The 26,038-nt window shown below is 41.9% G+C and overlaps 2 protein-coding genes across 2 annotated transcripts in view; one reads left to right on the forward strand and one right to left on the reverse strand.

The window, feature by feature from the left end:
- Positions 1-3,101: 3,101 nt before the first annotated feature.
- PSMC1 (proteasome 26S subunit, ATPase 1) lies at positions 3,102-11,569 on the forward strand. Its single transcript, XM_069858735.1, has 11 exons — positions 3,102-3,125; positions 3,959-4,012; positions 4,521-4,617; positions 5,017-5,141; positions 5,645-5,830; positions 6,027-6,155; positions 7,061-7,157; positions 7,339-7,528; positions 8,486-8,637; positions 10,321-10,475; positions 11,270-11,569. Exons 1-11 carry the CDS (start codon positions 3,123-3,125, stop codon positions 11,402-11,404), a joined length of 1,323 nt encoding a protein of 440 aa, XP_069714836.1. The 5' UTR covers positions 3,102-3,122; the 3' UTR covers positions 11,405-11,569.
- Positions 11,570-16,797: 5,228 nt separating this feature from the next.
- NRDE2 (NRDE-2, necessary for RNA interference, domain containing) overlaps positions 16,798-26,038 on the reverse strand; it is a 31,792-nt gene continuing 22,551 nt past the window's right edge. Inside the window, exons 10-14 of the mRNA XM_069858693.1 lie at positions 25,627-26,013; positions 23,655-24,577; positions 21,274-21,412; positions 17,562-17,633; positions 16,798-16,943 (exon numbers count right to left, since the gene is read on the reverse strand). Coding sequence (XP_069714794.1) covers positions 16,818-16,943; positions 17,562-17,633; positions 21,274-21,412; positions 23,655-24,577; positions 25,627-26,013 — 1,647 coding nt within the window. The 3' untranslated portion in view covers positions 16,798-16,817. The remainder of the gene's footprint in view (positions 16,944-17,561; positions 17,634-21,273; positions 21,413-23,654; positions 24,578-25,626; positions 26,014-26,038) is intronic.

The raw sequence follows: 26,038 nt of genomic DNA on the forward strand, positions 1-26,038 counted from the left end.
GCATTTAAGTGCAGTGTAATTAATCCAGCTCCTGAGGGTGAACATTTGATGCACGGTCCAGCTGTCCCCTTGATAATTATTAAGCTAAAAAATAAATATATATTTATATTCTTATGATTCTTGCTATTCAGTGGTTGATAACTTTCCCTTATTTTCTGATCTCTACCCCTCAAATATACACATGTAAGTGGCATGCCTTCCTCCAACTGTAACAGTATGTTGAAATGAACTGTGCCCTTTGCAGACAGAAATTGTAAATGTGATACATAGCAGACCTGCAATTATTAGTAAAATCACTCACTATGCTGATGGCCAATAGCAGATTATTCAAAAGGAAAATAAGCTTAACTATCCTAGAATTAACAAGTATTAAGCAGACATACAGGAAGGAACTGGTAGAAGAAGAATTATACTGGTTGTATAGAGTGCAGATTACTGCTAGTGCAGTGGTTTTACTACCTGATTCCAAAACACTTTGTCTCCAATTGGGACCAGGAGTATTCTTGACCCCAACGGGGGCAATCATAACTTATTGCTAAGGATATCAAGTTGTCTTTGAGAAGATCTGGTAGATTTAGAGACCTGGATTAAAGCATTATGAAACCTAAATGGGCTGCAAGAATCCATGCAGAAACATTACCTATTAGACTGATTGTTTCTGCCCTGGACAGGGAGATGCCCTGACCCATGGCTGATGCCTTTGAGTGGCAGGGGCATAAATTGGCTCTTATGAGACTCCCTCAGAAGTAAAAACCATAATGCTGATTTTTCAAGCTCTTCCTTGAGCAAATTAATGGGCAGATTTATTAGCACAGACTGTTACCTTACTCAGAGTTGGAGGATTTTTGCAAGGAATCACCAAACAGATTAAAACATGTTGGGATTCTGGAGTCTCATAAAGAACTATTACAATGGGCTTTAAAACTGTAAGTGCCTCAATGTCAGACAGACAGAATACCTCATGCTCAGTTGGCAGCAAGGAAATTATGGAAAAGAACGGAATCCTCAAAAAAAAGGGTGAGTCTCCTTACACTCCCTTGAGATACGATTTAAGAAAGATGGATGAACAAAATCAAAAGCAAGGAAAGCCATGGCAGGGATCTTAAATAGACAGTAAGGTCCCTACAACAAGAAAGGATCATCTTAAAGCACAATAATCTTTCAGTGTCTCTCAAGACCCTGAAAGACGCTTAACTTTATCATGGATACAGGAGCACAGAGGAACACGTTATCTCAGAATATTTGAAAGGGCATGGGGACTATGGACCAATTATACAGTTAAAGTTGAAGGAGTTGGGAATAATTTCATTTTTGCTCCTATAGGAAAAGTCAAACTATACTTTCCTGGTGATAAATATCCATGATGGGTACAAGTGACAGATACAGAAACTTCTGACTGCTTATTAGGACTGGGAGACCTTCAAGGTCTCAATTTAACAGACCAAAAGGAGAAAATGTGGACTTCTGGACTTTAATCTGAGTAAATTAAAGTTAACACCTTCAAAACTTTGGAAGAAGTGCCCCGATCTCATGTAGTGAACAAGAAACAGTATTCCTTATCCACTGCAGCTCTTTGTGGAATTAAACCTGAAATTAAGTGATTATTGCAAGAGGGCATTATTAAACACATGCAGTCTAAACGGAATTCACCCACTTGGCCAGTAAAGAAGACCAATGGGAAATGGTGACTCGCAGTGGGTTATAAAAAAACTAAATGCTAACGCTGATGCTTTGCATGCTGCTGTACCTATTAGGAAAGAAATACTGAGTTATCTAAGAAACAATGACAAACCCTTTAAAATGGTAGTTGACATTAAGGATATGTTTTTCAACATATCTGTTGCTTACGGTGATAAAGATAAGCTTGCTTTTACTTTTGAAGGTAAGCAATATACATTTAGTGGCTTACCACAGGGATATATATTTTCTCCCACACTAGCACATAATGTGCTAAGTGGTTTTATGAAGCCAGGGCTAGAAAAGGAAAAGCAAGATGACGTAGATACTTTACAATATATAGATGATATAATAATCTTGGGAAAAGATACGCCTTCAATCAAGAAAATTGGACAGACATTTGGAAACCCTATTGGGTTTCCCCAAAACCTCAAGGGGGAAAATATTATATCTTTAATCAAATTTGGGTATCATACGACCAAAGCTCAAGATCTGAATTTCTGAGCCTGATTCATGAAACAGATACACCATTCTGGTTTTGAGGTCCCAGACCGCAGCCAATTCAATCATTGTACACTGAATGTGACTGGTCCGTACCAATTTTTAACTGGACTAACCATGAAGTGGTTAACGTCACCCTCATTGGAAGGAATCGATACACCCCAAAGTGCTGGAAGCATGGAATCAATTTGTCATTTCCAACTCAATAGGAAATTTCCTGTTCTGCAACATAATGGCAGCCGGGTTTAGCCTGGAGAAGAGGAGGCTGAGGGGAGACCTCATTGCTCTCTACAACTACCTGAAAGAAGGTTGTGGAGAGGAGGGTGCTGGCCTCTTCTCCCAAGTGACAGGGGACAGGACAAGACGGAATGGCCTCAAGCTCTGCCAGGGGAGGTTTAGGCTGAACATTAGGAAAAATTTTTTCACAGAAAGGGTCATTGGGCACTGGCACAGGCTGCCCAGGGAGGTGGTTGGGTCACCTTCCCTGGAGGTGTTTAAGGCACGGGTGGACGAGGTGCCAAGGGTTTAGTGTTTGATAGGAATGGTTGGACTCGATGATCCGGTGGGTCTCTTCCAACCTGTTGACTCTATGATTCTATGATTCTATGATAACTCTGTGGACACTGGCCTGGCACTGTACAGAAACCCACTTTAAACACTCGGGTGGAGCATCACCCTCAGCAGGAATCATTTCCTCCTAGCGTCCGACCTAACTCTTCCCTTCCGACCTCCCCCTCAGGGCTGCCTCCGGAGGGCAGCGCGGTGCCGGGCGCCCCCTGCCGTTCGCTGCCAGCGCGGCGACTCCGCCCCGCCCCGCCGCTGCCCTGTCCCCGCGGCCTTTGTCCCTCGCCGGACACCGTAGTGGCACCTCCCCCCATTGTCGCGTAGAGCACTTCCGCCGGGGCACTTCCGCCGGGGCACTTCCGGCGCGGCGCCCAGGCAGGATGGTGAGGCGGCCGGTGGCTCCCCCGGCCCGGGGTGCCGTCGCGCGAGGGGTGGGGGGCAGGTAGGCCGGCCGGTGGTTCGGTCCATCCGTCCGCCTGTCCGTCCGTCCCTCCCTCCCGGGCCTCCTCGGGCGCCTGTCGCCGTCGCGCGGAGATTTGCGGAGTCAGCGGGCGCAGGGCCCGCGGGCCGGTCCTGCGGGAGCGGAGGCCCCGAGGCCGGGCGGGGCCGCCGCGCTGCTCGCTGCTGTAGGAGTGAGGAGGCTCGCTGGAGGGCGGGCGGCGGAGCCGAGGGGAGGCGCCGCGGCGCACGGTGCCGCCCGTTAATGTGCGGTAGCGAGGGGCAAGCGACAGCGCGGGGAGACCGAGCAGGGGCGGATGGGTTAAAACCCGCAGCCGTAAACGCGTCCTCCCCGGCCGCCTAACTCCACTTTTCTCTTTATTCACAGATTTCTGACGTTTGGTTTGAATGTAGTAGAAGTTTGCTTAGATGGGAGAAATCTCGTTATCTTGTTTGTTTATGTGTAGCTGCCCATAGGCTATGAGTTTCGTCGGGGTGTCCTTGTATCTGCTTGTTGTGTTGTTTCATAGAATCATACAATAGTTTGGGTTGGAAGGAGCATTAAAGATTACCCAGTTCCAGCCCCCCTGCCATGGGCAGGGACACCTCCCACCAGCCCAGGCTGCCCAAGGCCCCATCCAACCTGGCCTTGAACACCTCCGGGGATGGGGCAGCCACAGCTTCCCTGGGCAACCTGTGCCAGGGCCTCATTGCCTTCATGGTGAATAAAATCCTCCATATGTCTAGTGCAGTTTATTGTGTTTTTCTTATTACTTAGGGCCAGAGTCAGAGTGGCGGACATGGTCCTGGTGGCGGCAAGAAGGATGACAAGGTAACTGAAAACAAAACAAATGCCTTGACTTAGAAGGGTCCATGTTGTGGACACTTAGAGGCTTTTACCATTCCCTTTGAAGATGGAAATGTAATGTACATGGCAGATTGTGCCTGAGCTGGCAACTGAATGTGTTTTACCTGTTGATTAAAATGTAACAGAAATGTTCACATCCAGTATTTTCCCTATCCTTTCATGTGCGAGTTTTATTTGTGATTTACTTCAGGTCTCAGCCTTCTGCGTTCTATATTCACTGAAAATTGGCTGTAATCTAAATTAGAAAGAGGGGTCTAAAATATGCAGGAGGAATTTTTTTTTTAACTTTCTTAAAATGTAAGAATAATAGTCCCCTTTGAGCTTCTTGCTGTACATCATAAAGGAGATAATTTTGTTCTGTAGGTGTTCTGCTTCAGTTCAGCTCTCTCTGCGCATCCAATATCCATGTGTGTTTTTTCATTGTTAATACCCTGATTTTCTTTTTTTTCATGCAATTCTCTTTATGATTAAGGATAAGAAAAAGAAATATGAACCTCCAGTTCCAACTAGAGTGGGGAAAAAGAAGAAGAAAACAAAGGGACCGGATGCTGCCAGCAAACTCCCTCTGGGTGAGCATTCTGCTTGCCCCAGCAGTCCCGTGAGCTGTCTGAGAAGTACAGAGCTGTCCTCTCTCATAGATCTGGCTGTATAGAGGTTGCAAATGATTAAACAGGAGGCCAAGTGTGGTTTTGATTTTAATTAACTTAGCAATAATCTTACTTTGTGTTTTTATGCAAGGTGCAGCCCGTGAATTCCCAGGTTAGAGAGAGAAATTGAAATAAGAAAAAATGCAGGTGAAACATTATATTTATAAATGTTTCACCTAGAGTTACAGTGGAACAAGTGAAATAGCTACTGCTGCTTGTGTAGAAGCCGTCAGAAAAGTAGCATTTCTGGTAATGAATTAGTGAACGGTTGGTACCATGTCAAACTTGGTCTAATGTATTGTGATTCTGCTTTGATTACAGTGACTCCTCACACACAGTGTAGACTCAAATTGTTGAAACTGGAGAGAATTAAAGATTATCTCTTAATGGAGGAAGAATTTATCAGGAATCAAGAACAAATGAAACCATTGGAAGAAAAACAAGAGGTGAGGTTTGAGTGAACTGTTACTTCTAATATTACAATGAGTGCTCTATTATAAAATACTTCATACAGAAGCAACAGAAATAAAGTGCTATGAATGTGTGAGTCAATACAAATGTATTATGTATTTTACAGTTCTTCATTAGATGATATTGTCCATTTCAGTAAATGTCATTTTCTTGTGTTTTTAATGGTTTTAGTCCAAGCATGAGTTACTACAGAGGAGTCCACAGTGTCCTTCTTTTGTTTCTTAGTGATCTGTCAAAATGCGCTCCAACATATCCCTTGGTAGAGAAAGGATATTCTGGCTATGCACACCCATATAGTGATGTCAGTAGGATAGGACTAAAATACTAGTGGAGTTTGTTACTGGCCGAGGCTTTTGGGCTGCAAAACATTAGCAAAGGCTGATTCTGTTATGTTTGGTGTAAACTGTTGAGCCAGTGTTGTGCAAGAACGTTTTTCCCTGTGTTCTTGAGTTGCTTCTTGGATTCTTCTTGACAACAGGAAGAGAGATCAAAAGTGGATGATCTGAGGGGAACACCAATGTCTGTGGGTACTTTGGAGGAGATCATTGATGACAATCATGCTATCGTGTCCACATCAGTAGGATCGGAACACTACGTCAGTATTCTATCTTTTGTGGACAAGGATCTGCTGGAGCCGGGCTGCTCTGTTTTGTTAAATCACAAGGTGAGTTGTTTTTTAAAATGAACTTCTTGTACTGTTTTTAACAGGGCTTTTTTTTTCTGAGAGTCACAGGATCGTAGGGTCTGAGAGCTAATGCTGTTTATTTCACACACCTGCATAGATGGGCGTTGGGTTTAGGCTTGAGCTTGTATTAGTGATGCTGCTTGCTGTCTTTGACAACTCTTAATGCTTGAATTAGGTTCATGCTGTGATAGGAGTCCTGATGGATGACACAGACCCTTTAGTTACTGTGATGAAAGTGGAAAAAGCTCCTCAAGAAACATACGCTGACATCGGTGGCCTTGACAACCAGATTCAAGAAATCAAGGTATTCAGTTGTACTAATTTACACTGTAAGTAAGCCAGCAGTGTAACTGAGGTACTGGGAGCCCTAAAGTGTCACAGCAGGGACCAGCTGATGTGCGTGTAGTGTTCTTCTGGGTCTTGCTATAGTGCATTTCTTCATTTCCTTTTGCTTGGCAGACTCATGGACGTAAATCTCTTAAGTGGGTAGCGCACCCATCACAAACTGTACACATGTAAAACTTTCACAGTTGTGGAACCTGTAGAGCCCTCAGGTCGTAAAACCTCTACAATAACTTATTATTTTTACATGTAAAGTTGTGAATTGTTGCAAGATGAGTTAAATTATAAAAAGTACAGAGGTTGTTTCGAGTGTCTGGTGCTGTATGATCTGGGGATTTAGTGGATGGGGGGGTTTTTTTGGCTTGTTTTGTGTGCGGTTTTTTGTTTGGTTGGGTTTTTTTCCTACCAGTAGAGTCCTATCTGAATCCTGGTAAAATGCAACCTTTTTGTTTTGAGTATGTGTCTAAAATCATAAATCCTTTTAAAATATTGATCTGTGGTATCTGGTAACTCATGGTGAAAGGCATCCTCCCACTACAAGGTCTTCCATGAGTGTTTGGGAGTCAGGAACTCACAGGTTCTAAATGCAGCGTCATGCCTTTAGGTTGGAGGAGGAGGAACGCTCACTGCTTCTCTTCCATATGAGAAGTGGGAACAATAGACAGACCATTTCATATAGAGCAGTTGTCTGCCTTAGAATTAGAGGCAAGAGAGACACATACTCTTCAAGGTCTGTCTCGAAATTAGTTGAGTTCTTTCTGCCTCTGTTACTGTTCTCTAAAGTACTGTTCTCAAAATCCCCACAGAATTTCTGTAGAGAGTGCTCACTAGTGATAAAAATTCAAGTTTGTTTTTCTTGTGCTGCAGGAGTCTGTGGAGCTTCCTCTCACTCATCCTGAATATTATGAAGAAATGGGTATAAAGCCACCCAAAGGAGTCATTCTGTATGGCCCACCTGGCACAGGTATCTGACAGTACAAGAACAACTATGCTGAGCTAACACAAGTAAAATAAATTAGGCTTAATTATTGTTTAAGCATTGCCACGTCTGTCACAAATTCAAATGTCGTATGACTGTTGTTAGAGCGCGTTATTTTTTTTGCCTCTGCAAACTAATTACAATATTTATTTCCAACTAAAAATAGGTAAAACTTTATTAGCAAAAGCAGTGGCAAACCAAACCTCAGCAACCTTTCTGAGAGTGGTTGGCTCAGAACTTATTCAGAAATACCTGGGTGACGGTCCAAAGCTTGTTCGTGAACTGTTCCGTGTGGCCGAAGAGCATGCTCCATCGATTGTCTTCATTGATGAAATCGATGCCATTGGTACAAAGAGGTACGGTGTTCAGCTCCCGCTTCACACCCAAGTATCGCCAGGGACAATAAAAGGTTTACTAGAAACACTTTTGTAACTGTAGTGATACTCAGTTTCTTAGCTCTACTAACATTTTCGTAGTACTCTTTTTGGTGTAAGCAATTTTGTCCAAGTTGCATTGCTTTGAAAATCCCTTAGGCTGGTTGGAACTGTCCAACACAAATAGTCTTTACAGCAGTCAAATGCTTTTTAAATAAATAAAAAGGCCCTTTTGTATATTACTGCACAGCTACTGGCCTGAACTCTGCGATAAGGCAGTTTCTGCCCTGTGTGTTTCAGCATAGGTAGAAAGGATTGGACCAAGGGTGAAGTGCAGAACAGACAGAATTCTTCATTAATGTTGCATTGTTTCATGCTGTTTGGATGTAGATTATATAGTCTGATACTAGCAAAATGAAATGGATAAGTTACAATGCAGAGAAGTACCGCTGTGTTTCAGGAAGAGCAGAGTTAAACCAGGATCCACATCAGTAAAGCTAAGGGTGGACAGCTGGAACTGCATGCGTAAGGAAAACTCTGAAATGGAAAACTGAGTGACAGGCTGTATTTTTTATGGAGTGGATGCACGTGCTTTTACGAATGAGTGTTTTTTCCTTTTTTTATGTTTATTTGTATTCCCCTAACAGAATTAACAGATTTCCTAATACATAACAAACATAGAAGGAGGGCAGACTGCACATTGTTGCTGTTACTTTCTTCAGGTAGAATAGTTCAGTGTCTCTTTAGTTACATAGATGTCATTAAATGATTCTGAAAACCTGTTTTTTGTTTTCTGTGGGTAAACATTAAATTTTAAAAAAACCTATTATGAGTGTTTTAATAAGCACACACTGTTTAATTATACATCTGTGATAGTTATGTGAAGTGTGTTCTTAAATTTGCATAGTGCTTTTTCTAACTATATTATTGTCTTTAAAGGTATGACTCAAATTCAGGTGGTGAGAGAGAGATCCAACGTACAATGCTGGAGCTGCTGAACCAGCTGGATGGGTTTGACTCTCGGGGGGATGTTAAAGTTATCATGGCTACAAACAGAATAGAAACACTGGACCCAGCTTTAATTAGGCCAGGTAAGAGACCTCCTGCTGTGATGCTTAAGTCACTTTTCTTATGAAAGGGCTTGTCATAAGTCATCAGCCATAGGCTGGTAAAAAGAATGCGAGTTACTGGTTTGTCTTTATTCATCATCCTTCTATGTTGGTGTATTTGTTAAAATCTGAACCCATTCACAAGTTTCCAGATGGGAGAAAAACCTATGGAAGAGAAGGAATTCCTTCTCTTAATTCCTCTTACATATACATAAACAATTTGAATGTTGTTCCTTTGTATTAAGATGGCACAGGTACTTTCAGTACTCGTTAAGGCAAGCTGTAGTGCAGCAGCATTTTGTTAACGTCTTGAGCAGCTGGGGAAGGCAGGGCAGTCCCACTTCTGCTCCTTAGATGAAAACCTGAGCCTGAACATTGAAAGCCTGGATTTTGATGCAAGGAAACCAGTTTGCTTCCTTACACTGGTGTCACTGGGGGATGAGTGAAGGAGAAGTCATCTCGTACTTTGAATCTGTATTACATGTTGAGCCAAGAGCTTGAACAGGCAAAAGTAGTAGTTTTAAATGGCCACTAAAAATGTGCTAAAGTGTAGCACGCCTGTGGGTTCTGTTAAGTCAGAAGTTAGAAAGCATCACAGAGATCAAAAGAATAAGCTATGTCTCCTGTTAGAGTCTTCAAGTAAATCCTAAGTATCAAAGAGGTTGTGAAGATATTCCTCCTGAAGTAATGGGAGTTAAGACAAAGAGCAAAGGTAACTGAAGATGAATTTGCCAAAGAACTGCTCTGAGCAGTCACTGGACCCAAGGCATTTAGCAAACGCCTCCACAGTGTGAACCTGCTGAGGTGTTTTTTCAAAAGGTCTGGGTTAGTTGCCATCTTAGCCTTACTCCTCCATATCAAAACCAGTTGCTGTTACAGTACAGAGCAGAAAATGCGGTACCAATATTAAAAGATAAGGTAAGAGGAATCTAAAATTTGTTGGAAGGAAACTTCCTATGCTTATTTGGTATTATAAGCATTGCTTGAGCAACAAGGGCACTTCTAGCAGCTAGATAGGCTGATTTCCATGTGTGTGGTAGTCTGGAATATCCCATGTGAGGCCATTAACCCCTTTTTAGAAAAGGTGCTGTAAAACTAGAGAAAAAGAGGAGTGATCCAGAGATAGAAAATATCTTTTTTAAAAGGTTGCTTATTAAAGTTGGAACAATGACTACCAGAACATCCAACGTCTACTGACATAAAGGAAACATCTGGTAGGGACTTGCAACAGAACATCATAGGCAAAACCGTCCTCCTTCAGTTAGGTTTTGGGGTTTGAGGTTTTTTGGTTCTTCTTTTAGGTTGGTTATATGGAGCAGAAGAGTCCTTGCCATAGTGATTTATTTGGTGTGGCAGAAAATCAGACTTTGGAGCTGAATGTGATGTCAAAGTAGAATAAAATTTATTACAAGAACAATTATTTGATTAATGCTGTTCTGTGCTATGACACATTAGGGTTTTTTATATTTACCTGTGGCTCAAGGAAGTGATGACTTTCTGTGCTTCGCAGGTGAGATGTCTCTGCCCTGCACTTTCTACACTAAGACGCTGTTGATTGTGGTGTGAAGTAACAGTTACTTTCAGTCTAACCTTGAAATATTCTTCATGCTCCGTTTCTAATAGCTGCTTGCAAAACACCCAAGACTGAACTTTTCTTTCACACAGGACGTATCGATAGGAAAATAGAGTTCCCTCTACCTGATGAAAAGACCAAGAAACGAATCTTTCAGATTCACACAAGCAGGATGACGCTGGCAGATGATGTGACTTTGGATGAGCTGATTATGGCAAAAGATGATCTTAGTGGTGCAGATATTAAGGTCAGTGTACATGACTATTGTTATGCTTCAAAACACAAATCGGTTTTCATTGTTACTGCATCCAAAACCACTGTCTGTTCAAACTGGTCTCTAGTTACCTGTGGTTCCATCACTGAGGGACAGCTGGATGGCTTTAAAATACCTTTTGCGAGTGAGTGCCGTGTACTTGGCCTTAGTAACAGGAAACTTGTCAAAACATAATTATGAGGTAGCTTGTGCTGATAAGAGTACGTACCTCTGTTACCCGAGTATGAAATCTTAGAAGTAGCAAAGTGGAATGTTGCCCAAACATACAAGGTGTCTTAAATGTTACTTAAGACTGAGCAGGATGAGAGACTTATATTGCAAAGAGATAAAAATGTAGCTGTAGATTAGGAAGCTTCAGCCATGCATAGACTGCTTTTCTAAAGCAGACAGAACACCTTTCTGGAGTTGCCACACTAATGCACTTAAGTAAACATGACATTACTTCATCACCTCCTTGCAGAAGGATACCGTGGGCCACTGTTACAGAGCTGTGGCTGCATCTGTTCCTCAGAGGGAGATGTTGTTGCAAATCTGCCTTTCTGGCATGGAGATGTTACTGCAACTACAGGAGGACATGCTGAGGTAGCTTTATCCAGATTGCTGTATATGCTTCAGTGCTACTGAACAGCATCAAACTTCAGAATGTAGATTTTTGTTAATGCTATTTGGTTTTGCTACAGAGGAGTATGAAGATGCTGCTGTCTTCTGAGGTGCAGCTTGAAGGGCTACACAGAGCCAGCAACTTATTCTTGCTTTCTCTGTTGCAGGCAATTTGTACAGAAGCTGGATTGATGGCTTTGAGGGAACGGCGAATGAAAGTAACAAATGAAGACTTCAAAAAGTCTAAAGAGAATGTTCTCTATAAAAAACAGGAGGGAACCCCAGAGGGACTGTATCTTTAAGTTGTCAGTCTCTTTGGGGAACTTTCAGCAAGAGTTCCTGACAGTCTTGTGTAAAACTACGTAGTCTAGCTAATTTTTATTCCTGAAGAGGTTAAATCCCGGTGGACTGTGAGTTTTCAGTCAGTGCAACGTTTCCTCTCCCAATAAAACATGTGCTTGAACCAACCTGTTCTGGTGGCAAAGACCTGTTGTTTACAAGGAACTGGCTCTTGTCAGTCTTACAGTCAATAGAACGTGGTGGTGCTGTGATCCAAGCCAGACTGCTGCCACAGCACCGTGTCCAGCGAGGAGAGCGTAAGCAGGTTCCCCACCTCTCCATCCTTCCTCAGTAGGATGGTCTTTTACAACTACTGTGTGAGTGCTGTTGGTCTTAGTTCCTTTTCTGTGTCTCTCTTCAGGGCCTAAGTAAGTAGGACAAAAGGCACTTTTGAGTACCTCAGTGTCCTAAGGCACATATATAAAAATCAACGGGAAACATGCAACCTTAGGGAACGGTCAGATAGACATTTAGAAGTACCCATTGCTATCCAGCGCTTGTGCTTAGAGGAAAGCAAGGTAGACACTCATGAGTATTCTTAAAGAGCTACATGTTAACATTAAGGTAGCAGTAAAGAGTTTATAGATTTGTTTTTACCAGAGGGTTAGAGTTCATTATATAAACACACTTTCTTTACACTTGGAGAAAGCCTTGGGAAGGAACCAACATCTGTGCTAGAGCTGTACACTACCCAGGGCAAGCTGTACGTTCTGTGAAGGCACCAACCAGCCTGGGTGCTAGAGGGGTACATAGTGTGCAAAGAATAACTCAACTGCCTGTTGTTCTGCAGTGTAATCTTAAAATGGATTCTTCCCCTCTAAACAAATCTACTGCCTGCAGCTCCATCCTCATAGGAGTCAGATTGCTGTTTTGCCAAGTTGTAGTGATGCATGTGCTGCCTATTAAGTATTCTATGTGCTGTATTTTGTGAAGTACTTGTTGAGTTTCAAGTAATTAATTTCCAAACACTGTACGTGTGATTAAGGTTTATATAAAGTTCCAGTTAAGCAACGTGCAGTCTTTGTTCTTGAAACTTTCTGTGGGAGCAGTTCCTGGCCAGTAACAGCTGCTTGAGATTTACATGAACAGCAACCCCTTTGATAACCACTAGCGCTGTAACAACAATGGTAGCAGCAAGGCCAGAAGATTTTGGTTTTGTTTTTCTATGTTAAAAATTACGTAGTTCATTGTTAAAAACAAACTCTACAGATGAATGGAGTCTTTTATTTAATCTGGATGACAGGAACCCTGAAATAGACTTGTTTTTCATCTGGAGATAGAAAAACAACAAACAAAGTTTTATTACCCATTCTCATAAACCTTATGAGATTCGTCCTTGGAAAGGTCACAAAAACACAGTGATTTTTCAGCATTTCCTAATCATGGCAGTTGATGTCATCATTGCTTGAGGGGCTGAAGAGCATTATAGCATGTGGTGAGCATGGTTTTTCTTTGGGATGTGGCGGTTAATGCTGGCTAGAAGCACCAACCACCAAGGGGTCATTTCACCTTACTGAAGGAAAGCTGCAATGTATTAAACTAAACCTTGTACCCTGTCTGCCACAATAATAACCAAAGAAGAAATGTATTTGAAAATTAAATTATTACTTTTTGCAGCAGAATTTAACTTCTGCTACTTTTTTACAACATTTCTGAACTCGAGTCACAAGTTCAAGATGAAAAAGCAAACAATGAGTATATTCCCCATAAGGACAGGAAAACCTACTGGGGTCTGACTTTAAAGGCAGGACTTACTGGAGAATGGGAGCATCCTCTGACCACCCCAAATGAAGAGGTGGCACTGGGAGAAGCTGTGCGAAAGGAAGGACCCCAGGGAAGGAATGCAGGGAAGAGAAAAGTGACTGAAACAAGAGTCACCACTAAAGGCTGGAACTGAGGATCTGTGAAGGTCCCTCCCAACCATGGCTGTTCTGTGATTCTATGATGCTGAAAAGAAACACAAACATGAGCACAATCAAGCTTCTACCCTCCCAGGACTTTAGAGGAAATAACATTCTGCTTTCCTGGGATATGATTTGTGATGTTCCTGTTCAGTGCACCTCCAACTCAGCTCTGTCATTTCTGAAAGAAGCATAGATTTTTTTAAAAAGTAAGTATTCTTTACAAACACTAACCATAGAATCACAGAAGGGTTTGGGTTGGAAGGGACCTTAAAAATCATCCAGTTCCAGTTTCCCATGCTATGGGCAGGAACACCTCCCACCAGCCCAGGCTGCCCAAGGCCCCATCCAACCTGGCCCTTAACACCTCCAGGGATGGGGCAGCCACAGCTTCCCTGAGCAACCTGTGCCAGAGCCTCACCACTCTTAGCATGAAGAAATTCTTCCTAATGTCTAGTCTAAAGCTTCTCCCCCTCAAATATAAATGGACCCAACTACAAGCCTTTATACAAAGCCCCTCCGCAGCTTTCTTGTAGATCCCTTTCAGATACAGGCGGGTCACTATAAGGTCTCCTTAGAGCCTTCTCTTCTCCAGGCTGAACAAGTCCAACTCTTTCAGCCTGTCCTCATAGCAGCAGTGCTCCAGCCCTCTAATCATTTTCATAGTCCTCCTCTGGACCGGTTCCAACAGCTCCGTATCCTTCTCATGTCGAAGATTCCAGAACTGGACATAATACTCCAGCTGAGGTCTCGCAACAGTGGAGTAAAGGGACAGAATCCCCTCTCTTGACCTGCTGGCCACGCTTCTTTTGATGCAGCCCAGGATACGGTTGGCCTTGTGGGCTGTGAGCATGCATTGCTAGCTCATGTCAAGCTTTTCATCAATCAGCAACCCTAAGTCCTTCTCTGCAGGGCTGCTCTCAATCACATCATCCTCCATCCTGTATTGAAAACAGGCGTTGCTCCAACCCAGGTGCAGGACCTTGCACTTGGCCTTGTTGAACGTCGTAAGAGTCAGACAGGCCCACTTCTCCAGCCTGTCCAGGTTCCTCTGGATGATACTCTGTCCTTCTGGTGTGGCAACTGCACCACTCAGCTTGGTGTCATCTGCAAACTTGCTGAGGGTGCACTTGATCTTGCTGTCTGTATCACTGATGAAGATAATAAGCAGCACTGTTCCCAGTACGCATCCCTGAGGGACACCACTTGTCACAGATCTCCGTGTGGACTTAAAGCCATTGACCACTACTCTTTGAATACAACCGTTCAACCAATTCCTTATCCACTGAACAGTCCACCCATCAAATCCATCTCTCCCACATAGAGAAGGATGTTGCGGGGGACCATGTCAAAGGCTTTACAGAAATCCAGATAGATTACAGTTGTTTTTCCCCATGTGATGTTACCCCATCACAGAAAACCACTAGGTTGGTCAGGCAGGATTTGTCCCTGGTGAAGCCATGCTGGCTGCCCCTAATCACCTCCCTGTCCTCCATGTTCTTTAGCACGGCTTCTAGGAGGATCTGTTCCATGATCTTCCCAGGCACAGAGGTGAGACTGACAGGTCGGTAGTTCCCAGGGTCAACTTTTCTACCCTTTTTAAAAATAGGCACAGTGTTGCCCTTCTTCCAGTCACCAGGGACTTCTCCCTCCTGACCACCATGACTTTTCAGGTAGGGCTTGGCCACCACATCAGCCAGTTCCCTACAGACTGAGATGCATCCCACTGTGTCCCATAGACTTATAAATGTTCAGGTTCTTCGGGTGGTCGTGAACCTGATCCTCCTCTACAGTGCGAGGGGCTTTGCCTCTGGTCACCATCTTGCTGCTCCTTGACGTAGGAGGGGTGAGGAGAGCGGTTGTCAGTGAAGACTAAGGCAAAAGAGTTGTTGAGAACCTCAACATTCTCCTCATCTGTTGATACAAGGTCACCATTTTTGTTCATCGGTTGGGGTACACTTTCTTTAACCTTCCTTTTCTGGTTGACATACCCGTAGAAGCCCTTCTTGTTAGTCTTTGCTTCTCTTGCCAAGTTCAGCTCCAGCCGTGCCTTGGTGTTCCTGACTAATCAATTACTTTTAAAGCAAAATCAGCACCACCTCCAGCCACAGCAATAAAGTACGGCTCTCAAGAAGTGCTGCAGTACCATTGAAAAATCTGCATAGTCTTGGTAATATTTAAAATAATTTTTGAAAGAAATAAAGTAAGTGCAGCCAAACTAAAGTGTTTTATATCTTGCATTGTGCTTCTACAGGAAAACCCAAGCCTTAAGTTGAACAACTTTGTCATTCCATAGCCATAGTTTTCCATGTAATCATATCTCACCAGATGGATGATCCCAATCATCTCAGTGCTGTGACAGTTGTTAGTTTTCTCCTGAAAAACCTCTGAAACAATTTTGGAAATTCTGTGGGTGCAGGTAGTCTCTTCCAGAAAAGATCCATTTTCCGAGTACTTGGGTGTCAAGTGCTAAATACATATTTCAGCATATTGTTTCCTATAAAATGTATGTAACATAACTATCTTTAAATTGTTGCTGTATTTCGTATTACTTCTGTAGGAGTTTGCCTAAAGACTCTTGGATTAGAAGCTACTAATTAAACAGTCATGTTTTCACTACCTTGCCTTCTTTGGAGAGGATTAGACACAGAGCTGACCTCTACTTCTCTTATGATTGCCTATATTTGGGTCAAAATAGAGTAATCCATTACAAAAACTTGTTTAAAATGAGCTGCTTACAGATGCACTATGGATACAACTAACTTCATTTTTAATACATTCACAGTTCTGTTAATTTAAGAAATAAAAAATAATTCGTTTGTTTTGAATTTTCAAATATTCTGGTATATTTATCATAAATACTCATATTAAAATGGTCATCTGTCAAAACATACAACTACAAGTCCAAAATAGGTGCCTGCTGAAGCAAAGTTTTAGCTTTTAGTAACAGTTTATGTACAGCTGTAACTACTGTTTGACTTAGTTATATATACACACACATGCATACCAAGCTGAAGGAAATTACAGAAGTCTGCCAACTGCAGGACAGTGAAGCATCCATTTGGCAGATGTTTATTTCCTGTGCTGTTCACCAAACCATAGTTGGCATGTACTGGATCTCTACTGAACTGTAGGGAATGTAAATTCCAACAACAGAATACAAAACGTGGGCAACATTCAACAGGAGGATATTTATAAGAGGTATATTTCTATGGGAGCCAGCAATACTTCAGGGAAGTGGATGTATTTTTGTGGGCAAAATGCAGTACTCAGTTCCAGAATACCTGCAGACTGGAACTCCATCAGGATAGCAATTTATATAAAAGCTTTAAAAAAAAAAAAAAGGAACCAAACACAGAAAAAAAAAGTACATAGTACCCAAGTCCCAACAGAGTTCCTGTTTGAAAAGAGACAGGTCTAACTGGTAGTTTTGGAACTAGCTTCCATATTTTCTCCACTTTTCTTCAGCCTTCTTTTAAATCTCTAATAGCAGATCCAGCTCTTCCACAGGTACCCGCACCCTCAATTCTTTTTCAGTCATTAAGTCGAGTGTCTCTTGCAAATGATCAGGGAAATACTCCACTGCGTCCAAATAGAGTACCTAGAAAGACAGCGAGAACATTTTCTGTCACCTTTCTAAAGAAGTACACAGATATGCAAACAACTCTGTAGCAAGAACATTAAGAACTATCATGTATTTCTTTAAAACAACACAAACAGAATTAGTACTTCTACAGTGCTGGCAATATAGCTGTTAAAAGTCTTTTCCAACTCTTACTAAGTAATTTTATTCAAAAAGAAAAGACATAGGTCAAGAGAAACAGGTATTACCCAAGTGCTCCTGAATAATTTCCTGTACTATTCACCACATACATTTTTCTTGCCTATGTATTTCTAGTACTACCATGCTCATGATAAAACATGGTCTGAAAGACAGGATGACATCTAGATCACACAGAGAGAAATTTATTATCTCTTTGCCTCGTGCAATGCAACACCTTCCTGTTCTGAAATGCAAACGACACTGACCACTATGTACATTTCCATTTCAGATGCATCTCTTACTTGTAGAAATTCTGACAGTTCTTCTCGTTCAGAAATCTCTCCTTTCATTTGCATATGACTCATTACAATAACTACTAAATTCTAATTTTTTTTAAAATACAGAACTTCAAAAATAAAGAGTATGACAACAGCTTTATATTTTTTCTGTGCTTACCTTTGCCCAAGGACAGTTTTGAAGGGCTTTATAAAACAACCCTCTGCATTTTTCTTTTTCTCCTAGTGAAGCCTGCATGAGGAAAAAAGTGTTCATACTTCAATGCAGTAACAGCTGAAATAATAGAACAACTCTCTCTGAGAGAAATTACCGCTGAAAAGCTTAATGGCCCTCTGCTAAGGAATTCTTGTCGCTATATATTGTGGTAGCTGTGCAATTTGATTTACACTGGTGACATTCTTCAATGTAATCAAAGAGGAAATGTCTTTAAGAAGTTTCACGGCTTTACTTGTAAGACAAGTAATAGAACCAAGAGTAACAGAAAGAGCCTCTGCTGAATGGTTCAGTTACAGTCAGTCCCTGTGCCTGTATTTGCCAATAATACCACAAGGGGAAAGAGTGCAAATCATTAACTAAAACTTACACCTGATGTGCTACACACAGACCACAACAAAAGCATCTCTGGTACAGTGAAGGTGGTAATACATTATTTTTGTGCGCTGGAGAGATCATGCAAACACATTTTCTGAGTCAGCAGAAGCTTATTAAGGCTGGATCAGCTTATATTCACTGAATAATGATGCTACTCAATATTATTACTATAAAAGGGTTTTTTCTATCCTCCACCTTTTTAGCACCTAATAAACATTCCTGCTTGTTCTTATGAAAAAGATATCTTCGGTGAATTAATTGTTAGTGACAAAACTGTTCTATTGTGATAAAATTAGTGATAAAATGATCCTAAGATTCTATTCACAGCATTCTACTAAGGAAACTCTGGCCTGGACAGGCGCACACTCTCCTGGGTGGAAAACTGGTAGAATGGCCGGGCCCAGAGAGTGGTGGTAAATGGAGTTAACTCCTGCTGGAGGCGGGTAACAAGTTGTGTCCCCCAGGTCTTAGCGCTGGGTCCAGCCCTGTTCAATGTCTTTATCAATGACCTGGATGAAGGCATCGAGTGCACCCTTAGCAAGTTTGCAGATGACACTAAGCTGGGTGGAAGTGTTGATCTGCTGGAGGGTAGGGAGGCTCTGCAAAGGGATCTGGACAGGCTGGACCGCTGGGCTGAGTCCAATGGCATGAGGTTTAACAAGGCCAAATGCCGGGTCCTGCACTTGGGGCACAACAACCCTGTGCAGAGCTGCAGACTAGGAGAAGTCTGGCTAGAAAGCTGCCTGGAGGAGAGGGACCTGGGGGTGTTGGTTGACAGCGACTGAACATGAGCCAGCAGTGTGCCCAGGTGGCCAAGAAGGCCACACACAGAATAACCACACAGAATAACCAGGTTGGAAGAGACCCACCGGATCATCGAGTCCAACCATAAAAGATGTTAGCAGAGGATGGCCAATGGCATCTTGGTTTGGATCAGAAACGGTGTGACCAGCAGGTCCAGGGAGGTTATTCTCCCTCTGTACTCGGCACTGGTGAGACTGCTCCTTGAATCCTGTGTTCAGTTCTGGGCCCCTCACCACAAGAAGGATGTTGAGGCTCTGGAGCGAGTCCAGAGAAGAGAAATGAAGCTGATGAAGGGGCTGGAGAACAGGCCTTACTAGGAGCAGCTGAGAGAGCTGGGGTTGTTTAGCCTTGAGACAAGGAGGCTGAGGGGAGACCTGAAAAGAGGTTGTGGAGAGAAGGGTGCTTTAGCTTAAGAGGATCAGGTCACGATTACTTAAGCAAATGGGACATGCCTAAGCCCATGGGCCCTGATGGGACGCACCCAAAAGTGCTGAGGAAGCTGGCAGATGTCATTGCAAGGCTAGTTTTAATAATCTTTGATCGATCACAGCAACTGAGAGAAGTGTACAAAGACTAAGGAAAGTCAAATGCCGCTCACCTTCAAGAAGGGCAAGGAAGACCCAGGGATCTACACACCAGTCATCCTCCCCTTGCTCCCTGGAAAGGTGATGGAGCAGCTAATCCTGGAAACCACTTCCAGGCACGTGAAAATAAAAATAATCTAAAGTAGTCAGCCTGAATTCACCAAAAGTCACGCTTGACCCACTTGATAAATACTATAATCAAATGAGTGGCCTAGTGGATGAGGAAAGAGCAGCGGACATCACTTATCTTGACTTCAGTAAGGCCTTTGACGCTGCCTCCCGTAAGACCTTCCAAGACAAACAGAACTGGATGAGCAGACAGTGAGGTAGATTGAAAACTGGCTCAACATCTGGGCCCAGAGGGTGGTGATGAGTGAAACAAGTCTACTTGGAGGCCAGTAACTAGCAGTGTATGCCTAGGATCAATATTGGGTCCAATCCCACTTACATCTTCGTTAATTGTAAGTCTGATGGAGTACAGTATACCCTCAGCAAGCTTGCAGATGACACAAAATGGAGAGGTGTGGCCGATACACCTGAGAGTCATGCTGCCATCCAGAGGGAACTTGATAGGCTGGAGAAATGGGCCAACAGGAACCTCATCAAGTCAAATAAGCAGAAGTGCAAAGTTCCACTCATGGGAAGGAACAACCCCATGTGCTAATATACGCTGAGGGCCACCCAGCTGTAAAGCAGCTTGGCAGAAAAGGACCTGTGGTTCCTAGTGGACACCAAGTTGAACAGGAGCCAGCAATGTGCCCTTGCTGCAAAGAAGGGCTAATGGTATTCTGGAATACATTAGGAAAAGCATTGCCAACAGGTCCACAACAGCAAATCCTTCATCTCTATTTAGCACTGGTGAGGCCACACCTGGCATCCTGTGCCCACCTGTTGGCTTCCCACTAAAAGCTAGACATGGACACACAGGAGAGAATCCAACAAAGCATCACTACATTGTTTAAGTGACATGGTTATATCTCCTGAGGCTGAGAGCAGCGACTGTCTAGCTTGGAGAAGTGAAGGCTCAGGGGTGGATCTGATCAATGTGCAAAAATGCCTGAAGAAAGGGTGCAAAGGAGAGAGAGCCAGGCTCTTTTCAGTGGTGGCCAGTGACAAGACCAGAGGCAACATGTAAACTGAAACACAGCAGATTCCCTGGGAACATCAGGAAACACTTTTTTACTGTGAGGGTGACTAAGCAGTAGCATGAGCTGCCCAGAGAGTTACAGAGTCTTGGAGATACTCAAAAGCCCTCTGGTCCTTACTATGGACAACTGGCTCTAGGTAGCTCTGCTTGAACAGTAGAGTTGGACAAGTTGATTGCTCCTTCCAACCTCAACCATTTTTGATTGTGAAGTTATACAAAATCAGGAGCTAGATTTGACTGAAATATGAAAGTCTTTATAATTTCCTTACAGAACACAAAAGGTGGTTCTAAAATATAAGTAAGTCATCTTCGCTGATTTTACTTACATAAAAATAGTAAAATCCAAAGTTCCTAAAATTTGCCTCCTCTTTCCTTAAATTTTGCTGCTCTGCCCACTTACCTTTATATTGTGGGTAAGGGTGGGTGGAATTCATCTATTGACATCTTATGACATATTTATTTTTTAATCTAGGCAAGATGGCAATCACAATAATTTGCCTACATCTATATTAGAACACTGTCAGAAGCTATTACTCCTTCTAATCCATGTGAATTACATTTTCCCTAATATTCCCAGCAATAAAGTGCACTACAATTCAAATATATTACCTTGCAAACCATGTAGGTATGGAAACATTTAGTATTCCTTTTTACACAGTATTGTAGCTGTACTCATAAGAAATTCCAAATATGGTAAAAAAAAAAATCCAAAAAACAAAACTGAAAATTGATACTCTCTTCTTACCAGAAAGTTCAAATACATCCTCCACAGCAGTGGACAATGGGTACCATTTTCACTCTGAACTGCATGTTCAAATAGAGCTACAATCCGATTTGTTAACCCAGTTTCAGGAATAGTAGAATGTATTTCATCAACACCTGCCCTGAAACAGAGGAAAAAAACCACAATCCCTTAAAGCCAAGCTAAACGATCACATCCAGGTAAGAGAAGGTAAAGATCAGTGTACTGTCTCTGTTCACACAGCACTGTACAAGAGCCAGGTTTTTGCATTTCATTCTACAGACTGTTATAAACCAGACTTTTAGTAACTGCTAATGTAATCAACACATGTCTAAACATGAAAATCAGTTAAAAGAATATAAATGAGGTATTTTTGTAAAAATTCTTTTAGCATGTTGAAAAATTAACCCTGTCTAACTGGAGGAGATCATTTCTCTTTGAGTACAATAATCCACTGTCATACTATCTTAAGACACTTATCTCAGTGTTCCTTCAAGATCATTTATTATTTGAAACTTGGCATAGCAGCTCAAACCAAATTCCAGTCTGGGTCAGCAAGCCTTTTTCTGGTGCTCAGGCAAGTCTGTTCAAATTTACCCTTGGCACCTTTGTAAGACGATTCATTGGTCCTGGATTGAGGTCTAGCTTATAGCTCTGGATGTCAACCCCGATCACAATACTAATTTACTTTTTCATTCAGAGATTCAAATCCCCTAAATTCCAGGTGTAACAAAAAATCATGTATGTACTTTTCACCAAAGCACTTATTTCAATCTACAGCTGATACAGGCTGGCTTTTTTTTGAGGCTTGAGCTTGGGAAACAGCCTGGAGCACTCAGGGCAATATGACTTCTTTCTGTGTGCATTCTCTTAGCCTGACAGCTTGTTCCACTTGTTCCTAACTTGCCTCTTTTTTCAAGGGTCTTTGAGGTCATGTTTCCTCTCATCTTAACCTTTGCCATGTAGAAAAATTATGTAAGGTACTCTGCATAAAGTCAGGCATTTGAAACATTGTATCTCATGCTGACTTACACATGGTACTGTTTTACCCTTCGTGTTCGCTTTAAGTGAATTCTAGGCACTTGAACAGCAGAAATATAGGAAAGAATCTGAAATAGTCACATGTAACACAAACATTTTCTCAGTTTGTCACAATATCATAAAACATTATTTTTATGCATGTCTGACAGGCCACGTTTCTCTCTATTGGAGTAATTCAGCTCTGCTCTTGCAACATTCTATTTAGCCCTGTACAAGTGTAACCTATAGGAAAGGCTATGCTAGCAGAGAACAGTCTGGAAAGGAACTAAATGTCACAGAGAAAATAATGATTATGGAATGTTAACATTAGTTTCCAGTAACAATAATGAAAATCTATCATAGTGCCAGTCCGTAATTAACAGTAAAACAAATTACAATCTTCCTTTACATTTGGTGGCTGTAGAATTCTTATTACAATTTAGGACGACATACACTGACAGCTCAGGAATGTCACTATCATGTATGCATGCCTGTTGCTAGACTGTGGCAATCAAAGCAGTGTGTGTACCATCGTTTTGAAGTATACTGATAATTCTGTAATTTCATCAAGTGTGAATATTCTAAGCTTCCAGCTATGTAAAGCTTCCAGATAACGCTTTCCTAGAAATCTCTGTTGCTATGTGCAGACACAAAGAACCAAGCCACCAATGTTATTAGAGATAGGTAGGTAGCAGTGGATAGGTAGCTCCAAGCAACAGGCAGACAACAATTAGAGACTAAGGTTCACAAATGAACACATACCTCTGTTCCCCACATCTCCTACCCTCTCCTCCTTTCCCAAGAGCAAAAAAATCTGAGCCCACACCACACTGCGAATTCAGGAAATTTCCAGTCTCTTCTACCTAGCAACAGCTCCTTATGAAAACTCAACTCCCAAGTACTCACTATGGAAACAGATCTGTCACAACTGTATTCTGTGATCCAGGAGTAAAGTAGGGCAGCGAGCTCTGTCAGAAACTGCAGCGTAGCTCTATATTACACTCCTTATTGCTATAGTATTAAAATGCAGCAGTTTCTAATCCCACAGTGTCCTCCTTGGCCACCTAAGTAGGCTCTTATTTATTTAAAAATCACTTAAAGAAACGTGTACCATCTTGATGACAGCAGCAAGTGATCAAATACAAAGAATCACACAATTTGATCCCATAAAAAGGACTTCATCTAGGTCTTTAATTCTATTCAGGATTCTGCCACTGACTCACTATTCAGTCTTAAACAAATAACCTTCCCTAGATACAGCTTCTTCATCTGCAAAATGAGATCTATGACAGCATTTCCTCTCCCATATTAAGTGATTAGACAGACCATAAAAAGCATAATCATAAGGAGCCACAAGATATTACCTCTGGACTTTCTCAATGAGTTTTTTTCTCATCTGATCTGCTTGGATTGCAAACAGCCATGGCTCTAAAGCGTTAGTAGACCTTGTGACACCATCAAAAAATCTTCTTGCTTTGCTAGCACAGTGAGACTTCCTTTGGATGTGGATATATGACCTCCAAAGAGACTGGTTGCTAGGATACCGTTTCAGAGCCTCTGTTAGTGCCTCTCGCAGAGGATTCAAAGGATAAACACTAATTTTCATGTGGAATCTGAGTAAATTTGTACGCAGCACTGTGACAGCTTCAAAAGCAGTGGGAAAATTTTGAACACCAAAATTCTCTCCAGTTTTTTCACATTTCTCCAGACCAGGAGCTTGAAGTTTTTCCGAAGTCTGTGCATATATTAACACTGCAGCATCAATCCCAACAGTCAAATACTGGAACAGTGCGTAACAACCAACCAAGTTAACCAGCTGATTGGCAGCACTGACCGGATCAGAAACTGGTGTTTTACTTAAGTGATCTTGCAGTGCATGCTCGTATGTTTTACGAGCTTTCAAGATATTCACAGGTAACACTTGTCCACTATAGGGCACATATGGTCCATTTTCAGCCAATTTGGTCAGTACATGAACGGCACGTGACATAGCAGCTCCTTCTAGACTTTCTAGTAGTTCCACTTCAAGCTGAGCATAAAGCAGACTGAGGCTGCAGAGCTGGGGACTCTTCAGTCCTCCTGTTCCCGCTGTGCAAAGAGCTGTGTCAAATACCTTCCTGGCATCATCAGTGTTACCAAGCAGCCATTCTAGGTAGGCATACAGTTTCCAGAGAGAAAGGTGGTTACGGTTGTCAGGGGCTTTAAGGAGATTCTTGGCCAACTTTTTACTCTTCCTCCCTTGTGCTTTCAGCTTCTTCTTTTTTTTTGTTTGGAGACACTGAACTACCTGCAGGGGAGAATAAACAGAATAACTGTTGAGAGAGATAAGAGAAGAAAGGGGAAATAAAAAAAGAAACAAACCTCACAGCATTTTTAAAATTTCGTTAACGTGTTTGTTTTCATATTGTTCCATATTTCACCACCAGCAAGATCTGTTGCTCCCAAGTACTCTAAGTTGCCACCACTGCCTGTTGTCAGCTCCCTCCAACACAGCCAAACTGCACAGTCTTATCATTTGTATTCCCGCCACTGCCATTAAGTAATACCAAATTTCACTATTTTAAAATGCCAACTGTTCGAATAGAAGAGCTGCTAACCTGTGATAGTCAAGAAAAGGAAAATAAATGATCCTGACTCGCCAGATGCAGTTTATGACTAGCACAATTAAACCTCCAAGAAGATTTTCACAGTGGGGAATGTGCTGACAGACAAATGTGGAGATTAGATGGGAAGATTGCAGGAGATATTCTGGTCAGGTAGCATTTCAGTAAGAGACAGAACTTCTCCATACAGAAAGAAAACACTAAACTTTCTGAAGCATTAGGAAGACAACATGGACACTCATCCTCTTGTGGGCACCTATTAGAGTAGCTTCACTTAAATAAATCCATATTCAAGTGATAAGGTGTTTTTTCTTTTAATAACACTACACATGTAACTTGTATATGAAGTACTAAGTTTCTGGATAAAGTGTTTATACCATGGTACTGGGGATTATATACTTTGTAGAACAGTTTGGTTAGAGAACTTGACTGACTCACTTTGTCTTGTAAAAAATTACTCGTATGGAAGACAGAAATGGACGCAATGTACCATATAGTAACACTTATCCAAGACGGCAAAAAAATACTGCTAAATGTATGCCATTGTTTAGCACTGACTGAAAAAAAAAGGTTGAGGCTTTTTTACCCCCAGCACAATCTTCATCTTCTGATTTGAATACTTAGTCCTACAAGACTTGAATTTTCATCAATATTTATTTTAACTCAATATAAACATTAATATACAAGAAAGCCACACATCACAAAAGTTGAGTATACGCAGATTTCTCATTACCTTAAATATTTCATATTGTAACCAACAAAGGGACAGGTTAGATTTTTCCTTTCCTGGAAATAGCTGGAATAGAACATGAAAAACATTCTGTATGAACTCCTCTCCTTCTTTATAGTGCCCTATATGATGTCTCCGTCGTGGCATCGTGTCCATATGACCAATACTGTTGAATCCAGAAAGTGGACAATCAACAGAAGTCAGTGGCTTTTCATCAGAAAGCACACTGTCAAATATGTTATTTTCATCCATGGCAATATAGAGATTGGAAGGAAAGAGTTTACTTGTACAGGGAACTCCCAGGAATTGCAAAAATGAGTACAGAAGTTGGTGTTGAAGATCCAGACTAGAAATCCGGATTAAAGATGGTCCAAGATCATCAAATAATACCTAAAAAAGTAAAGAAAAAACCCCA

This window comes from Phaenicophaeus curvirostris, chromosome 5 (genome assembly GCF_032191515.1).
Source record: "Phaenicophaeus curvirostris isolate KB17595 chromosome 5, BPBGC_Pcur_1.0, whole genome shotgun sequence".
Lineage (NCBI taxonomy): Eukaryota > Metazoa > Chordata > Aves > Cuculiformes > Cuculidae > Phaenicophaeus > Phaenicophaeus curvirostris.